This window comes from Parasteatoda tepidariorum, unplaced genomic scaffold, assembly GCF_043381705.1.
Source record: "Parasteatoda tepidariorum isolate YZ-2023 unplaced genomic scaffold, CAS_Ptep_4.0 HiC_scaffold_2560, whole genome shotgun sequence".
Classification (NCBI taxonomy): Eukaryota; Metazoa; Arthropoda; class Arachnida; order Araneae; family Theridiidae; genus Parasteatoda; species Parasteatoda tepidariorum.
The window spans coordinates 1-7681 of NW_027261573.1; the positions used below are offsets into that span (position 1 = coordinate 1).

Genomic DNA, 7681 nt, shown 5'->3' on the forward strand with positions numbered 1-7681 from the left:
AGACAAATAAAAGAAAAGAGAAAATTTCATAGAAAAAGTAAGAATTTATGAAGTTTTATTAAAAATTTCATAGAAAAAGTAAGAATTTATGAAGTTTTATTAACTGTGTATAAGCTGCAAGTACATAGAACCCATAATGTAAGTTAAAAACACAAAGAGAACAAGAAAAGAAACAAAAAAGGGAGGATTTTAAGGAAAAGAAGAAAAAATTATTAAAAAAAGTCATTTTAAATTTAACAATGAAAAGATATAATCTAGTAATCAGCTCAAACGATTATAGCCGCAAACCTAGTGCTTTCTAATATTACATTATAATATTACAAAAAAATATATATATATATATCAACAAAGTAGCATTAAAAAAAAAAAAAAAAAAAGGCAGAGTAAGATGCTGATTCACAAACAAAATTTATATATATATATAGATATATATATACACACATTTATATAAATGTACAAAATATGTTTAATTACCACTAGCCTACTTATTTAAAGAACTTTTAAATAGTGAGAAGAAATAAAGAGAATTGCATGAAGGTAAAAAAACTTATTAATTTTTAAAACAAAGATACATAGCATGTTTTAAATGTGAATCAAACTGATATTCAGTCGGTTGCAAACTAAAACTGAAAAGTTTAAGTTGGCATCCCCTGTAAGCTGCATTTGCAACTACGATGCATTTAAGGAAACTTCCTAAATTTTACAGATTTTAATCTGCAATCTAAATAGTTATACTTGAAATATTACGTTTCTTCCAATTATACATATATGTATCAGTTTCTTAAATAAAATAGAAAATTGTGGTCGACGAATATCTTATTACAAGTTACAGTTTTGTAAACCTTTTCATTTTTTTCACAAACTAATGCATTCCTCTCACAGTTAGTTGCAATAGGGTAATTTCACAATATAAAAATATCAGATTTGAAGTTTTTAAAACCATACAGCCCAGTTTAGAAAAAAAAGCAGTTCTAGAAATTTTTGCTAAATCAATTCTTAGCGTCATTTATATTTACTCCAATCTATAGTATCTTTCATAAGTTAAAATTTTTAAAAAAACAAAACAAAAACCAGACTTTACAATATGTTAAAACTGTAATAACCATGTTTTAACTTGCTTAATTTTTTTTTAAATTTCAAAAGGTTAATAAATATTATTAGAACTGCTTGATTTTATTAAACTAAGTTAAAATTTTATACATCTGAAGATTGCAAAGATATAAATGATGGTATTGCTTTATATTAACATTCATATATAGTGCTATACTAATATGCTTCATGGAAGGAATGATAACTATGTCCCATCCATTAAGCATAATACTAAAGGTTGAAACATGGGAAATGTAAAATAACATTTATAATGATGCTATGAGAATAATTAAATAAAGTAACATCATTATTAAGTGACATTCAATTTTTGTAACTACTTATTAAAATTAAGACCTCTGGAAAACCTGTAATAAAGCTTTTAATGGAATTCATTTAAATATAAAATACATTTTCAGATATCCCATCAAAATTTTAAATCTCACCAAGAGCGAGTTCGGCAATCATAAAGGTCTGGCTTTTCCCTGCCTTCTTTGACCCAAGTAGTGGCTGTAAAAAGGAAGAAAAACTTTTGAAAGTGAAGATAGCTTAAAAATAATAACAATAATTAATTGCTTAACAAAATAGAAAAATGTATGATTTTTTTAATTTTATATCACAGAGACTGGAATTGAAATAAAGATAAATTGAAACAGTATTACTCAAAAACTAGTTAGTTAATCTAAAGCACTTGTTATATTTGAGTACAATTAATTTAAAATAATTTGTATAAAAGAAACACAAAAAAATTAGATAATTTAAAAAACATGAAGTGACATTATTAGATATAAGTTATCAGAGACTAATATGGTCAATTTTACTAGTTTACTATTTCCATTTTTAAACTAGGAATACATCAATTATAACTATAGTTAAATGCTTCTGCACTTAAAAAAAAGTATCCAACAAAATAATTTGTCATGGTCTTCTGAATTGATGACAGTTGCAGTTTCAGCATTTATTTAATCAACAATAGCTAATTGCAGCTATTTTTTAATGCAAAATCAATATAATATGATAGTAGTAAAATATTTAGGGACAATTTTAGGGGAAATTTACTTTTTAATCACATATACACACACAAATGAAAAAAAAAAAAATTAATACCAATAAGAGAAGGTTAGGTTTAAAAATGATTTTTAAGATCCTTAAAGCTTTAAAAGAAATCCAAAAAACATGCAAGTTTTAAAGTAGTATAGCTGAAGTGGTATAAAAATTGCGGCTAAAATGATATAGCTGAGTTTATTAGCTTATTACTTAAAAACGATGTTCCGATACATGCTCAAATACTATTATTTTAATAAATTTTTATAGCAGAAAAATGTAAAAATATGTCAAACGCTTGTGGAAATATTTAACTTATGAACTTTAAATAAAAAATTATTAATTTAATAATAATAATAATAAAAGATAGTGAAGTAAAACTTCTTAAATTATATTTGTATTACAATATATAGAGGACATTCATTATTCATATATTGGATATTCGCAANATTTGAAGATTATTGAAAGTTAAATTATAGTAGAGTACAGGTAGCTTAGTTTAAAAGATTTTAAATTCAAAAGTACCAGTAACATACCATTACAATTGGTAGCAAAATTTTTTGAGTAAGTTCAATTGGTAAATAAATACAATATGACAACAGTCTTTACTATAACAAGAATAAGCTAATTGAAAGTCAAAAGACGTTTAATTAAAGTCATTTAATTAAAGTAGTGGTTATGTAAAAACTAAGGATGTAATGAATAGTGATTTGGCCAAATACCGAATATTCGGCGCCAAAATAACAACCTTTTTTAAAATTATTAATAAATGCCAGTTTTTATAAATAAATAAGTTTAGTCCTTATTGAAAAATAATCAATATTTAGCTGTATTATTAGTATGAGGTAAAGGAAAAAAAACTTCAATAAAAATGCTTAGGGTAATAAAGATAATCAGATATTAAAATAATTAAAAACATTTAAGATAAAAAAAAACTCTCTAACAGCTATTAAAAAAACTAAAGTTGCAAAGTTGAAAAAAAAAATAGAAAAAAAAATATTGTCTTCATTTTTAAAACAAAATTTTAATGCTAAAAATAATATTTTCCAGAAAAAATTATCTGTAATACGTTGAAAGAGAAAAAAACTTTATCGGAAACATTTTTAAAAAAGTACCAGTATCATAAAAACGCCCATATAAAAAAAGGTTATAGAAAAAAGCAAAACCGAAAAAATAAAATTCGATGATTTCTCAAAGAAAATCGATGACTTTTTGAAAGAAAATTTTAAAGCTAAGCATCTCAGTTTTCCAATTACCTTATTTTCAAGAAAAAATGAAGTTTAAAGACTAATAGAAATACTCTTAATTGTCGTGCCATAATAAAAACAAAAATATTTTTGAAAAAGCTAGATAGAAGCCAAAACAAAAATTGTTCTAATTTTTAAATGAAAGTTAAGATTTAATACTAAAAAATCTCAATTCAACTTTTTTGCAAAAAAGTGACCATAAAAGAATAACGTTCATTAGAGATGCTCTTTAAAAAATGACGATAAAAATGAAAGTTAGCAAAAGAGAGGCAGAAATGTTTTTTCTTCCTAATTCTGAAATATAACTTTAACGTTGAGAATAACAGTTTTCCATGTCATTGGTTATCAGTCTTATTGTACAGGAAAAATGTGACAATAAAAGAATTAAGTCGATTGGAAATGCAGTGTTAATACAGAAAAAAAGACGAAAATGAAAAAATAAGAAAAAGTTCTCAATTTTTAAGACACAAAATGTTGAAAACACGACAAAACTGATTTGCCTGAATGTAAATATTAAAAAAAAAAAAAAAAAAATCAGCATTACAAAACTCATGTTTCAGTATAAAGTAATCTAGTTATGATTCTTCACATTTCGCTTTTCCGTTTGTCTTTCAAAACATATACTAACTAATTAACTTAATTAGAACTTACAAACACGCGTAAAAATATCTTCTAATAATGCATAGTAAAAAATACGATTTCAGATAATCCTTTATTAAATCTATTCAAATAACCCTTCCTCTAAAGAAAAAAAAAACAACACTTTGTTGAAAAATAATTTTCCAGATAATACTTTGCCGAATATTTGGCAAAGTATTCGGCTAACCGAATATTATGCAAAAGGACCGAATTTGTCCCATATTCGTTAATTACATCCTTAGTAAAAACTAAAACCAAAGGAAGATAAAAGAAATGACAGTAAGCTGGGAGAAAGCTTTGTGCCAATGAGGATAGTTTAGCAAAATGACATTCCAGTCACAAAAATTGTTTGAAAATAAATAGCCTTTCAATGGTGGACAGGCAGTAAAATCTATTTATATCTAAGAAATAAAAATTATTATTAATGATATTTACTTCTTTAATGCAAGTTGCATGTTTTTTTTTTATAATTAGTTACATGTAAAATAAAGTAGAGATGACTTCAATATCATGTGTAGAAAAAACAACAGCATTTATTTAAAAAACTTCAGTTAAAAAATGCGGAATGTTTACATTACCTTTATCATAAACATTTGTAGGTACATGAACAGAGCTATGTTTGAAATTTACAGGAGCATTAGCAAAATTTCGGTGCGGTTTCATATCTAGATCTCTAATACTCTTTTTGGGCTTTCTTTTAGTTACTACATCATTAGAATCAATTTCATTATTTTCTACTTCAACCTCTTTCTCTTCCATTCGAGCATTATAATATTCATGCTGAAATGACAAAAATTTATTTTATTGTATATGGTTTGTTTTTTATTTAACAAACTTAAGAAAGCATCATTAAACAGAATGTGTGGAAAAACAATATTTGAACCCTTCATAAATGCTGTGTTTAGCTCTCTAATTTGATTTCTTTTTTTCTTCTTAAATTTTATCAAACTAATCACATATGTTAACAGGAAAATAAAGTAAAAATATCAGGAAAATAAAGTCAAATTAAAAAAAAAAAAATCTTAAATCAAAATTCCCTCAAACACGGCAATCAGCTGCTAAAAATTAACTTGTAAATCTCAAAACATTCAGAGAACAAGCTTTGCAAAGGCCGATAAAAGATAGGAGGGTAATTTTTTTTTTACTGCGAAAGAGAGACATTTCTAAGTCGAAATAAAAGTTTGTTAAAAGAGATATATGCTTGATAAATATCATCCTTAAATAGAATTTAATGTTAAATAAAGCAACACTTTTTTTAAATGTAGAACAACAATGTTTAAATAATATTAATGAAAATAAAAAGAGATAGAAACATTTAAGAAACATACAATAAATGTTTTAAAATAAAACAAAGAAGCTTTTTCATTTCAGGAAGCACAAATAAAGATTTATCTATTAAAATATCCATAAGCATCATAATACATACGACAATGCAAAAAATATTTTTTATTTAACATTTTTGTTCTATAATTTCAATTAAATATATATATTTTTTTTAAAGTTAAAATCATTCTAATTTTTCTAAAAGCTTTTAAAATGATAAAAAAAAATACTTAGCAGTTTTAATGCTTAAAATGCCATAAAAGGGAGTTTAAAATTTTTTAATAAATTCAAATTGGTCTTTTAAAAGTATATAGGAGATAAAATAATGGTAAGTCCGCTGAAAATTAACATTTAAACTTTATAATCAGTTTTTATTTTATTTAAAGTTAGTGAACACTAACTTCTTAACATGTTTTTTTTTCATAAAGTTTTCAAAGAATTTATAATAATGTGCTTAAGTTTGAAACAAGATACAAAGAAGCCTAATCCAAGAATCTAAAACCAAAGTGACTGGGGAAATAAACTTGAGAAGATCCTTATTTTCTTTTAAAAAAAGTTTTTAGAATCAGAAAATACTTTTTTAATTTCAATTAAATAATTTTTTTTAAATGTAAAATCATTCTAATTTCTCTAAAAGCTTTTAAAATGATAAATTAATGCTTAAAATGCCATAAAAGGGAGTTCAAAATTTTTTAATAAATTTAAATTGGTCATTTAAAAGTATATAGGAGATAAAATAATGGTAAGTCAGCTGAAAATTAACATTTAAACTTTATAATCAGTTTTTATTTTATTTAAAGTTAGTGAACACTAACTTCTTAACATTTTTTTTTTTTATAAGTTTTTCAATGAATTTATAATAATGTGCTTAAGTTTAAAACAAGAAACAAGAAAGAAGCCTAATAAACATTCGAAATAATCATGGAACAATAATGAAAAATGTAACTATTACTAACTTTAACATTTTCACCAAATTGATATCCAGCAGCTGCATGTTCTGCCACTTCTGCAATTCGCTGAGAAAGGGAAAAAAAATCCACATAAGGCATAAAATATGAATACATACATTTTAAGTTTAATTTTTTTCTGCAAGAAATAAAAGAACAGTAGTACCCGAATTATTCCAGACATTTCTTGATTTGCTACCAAACCTACTTGATAAGTTTGCTAAAGACTCAACAATAATTTTTAACTATATTCTGATTTCCACTCAAAAATTACTGTTCCAATGCTTAATCAGTAATCATTATTCATATAAATTACAATGTTCAAATCATCTAACATCTACAATTTATAAAGCATAAAAATATGAATGGTGATTTAGTATTAAAAAGCAATATTTAATTATACTTATGACTCTTTTTATTATTAGCTTCAGGTATAGCACCTTCATAATAAATCAGAGTTTGTACACTTAGTAAAATGTTATAAACTACAAATTAATTGGTAATTTTGATAATCAAGGTTTTACTACGTCAGTTGGAAAGGTTTAAATAGGAAAGTTGAATGATGTACAGCAATAATAAATATTATATTAGAAAATTACAAACTTGTAAATTTGTTATAAAACGTTTATATTATTGTCTAAGCTATTTGAAATAGCCAATTTAATATTGTACTAATTTAATATAAATAGAACTTTCTTTTTCATGTAACTAAAATAAAGGACATAATATCTTTTCAGGATTGATAGTATTATAATAGCTTACTTTTCCTTTAAAGTGTTAAATTTTCATAAGAAAGTAAAATACTCCAAATTTTACACAAATTTATTCTTAACGATCTAAGTGCATATTAAATACAAGTGAAAAATAATTGTAATTCTGTAAACTGTAAACATATATAAATAAAACAAAATCAGTGGTCAAAAAAGCTATTTTTTTTTTTGTAGTTCCAAGGACTATAGCCAAGGACTACCTCAGCTTTCTTGACTTTGGGCTCTGGGGTGCAGGAGCAGTTGTTCCGGCCAGGTTGTCAGCCAAACGCGGAACCCCCAGTTTTTAGTTCCCAAGCATGCTTGGTACTCATTTATCGACCCACTGAAGGGATGTAAGGCTGAGTCAACTGAGTTGCCTGGACTGAGGATCGAACCCAGGACCTGTGGTGCGGGAGCGCGACCACTCAGCCACCGGGTGTCATGAACTCTGCTAGAGAACTTAATTTTCACCTATACTTATGATGGTTTAGAAAACTAAATTGAACTTACAAGAAAGAACATAACATCAGATCTTTTGACTGTTATCAACTTTTTAAATGTCAACAACTTGATGAAATTCAGAAAAGGATTAGAGACAACAATGAAGTACATAACAATGAAGTACTATGAGAATTCATAGAGTAAA

The 7681-nt window shown here is 25.1% G+C and overlaps 1 protein-coding gene across 1 annotated transcript; it reads right to left on the bottom strand.

Annotated features, from left to right (window-relative positions):
• Positions 1-1532: 1532 nt before the first annotated feature.
• LOC122273389 (voltage-dependent calcium channel subunit alpha-2/delta-3-like) lies at positions 1533-7681 on the bottom strand (the record flags this gene model as incomplete). The annotated part of the gene is made up of 4 exons (XM_043057467.2): positions 7546-7681; positions 6296-6355; positions 4595-4796; positions 1533-1596 (listed from the first exon to the last, which is right to left on the bottom strand). Coding segments are annotated over exons 1-4 (428 nt in total), but the record flags the coding sequence as incomplete, so codon positions are not given.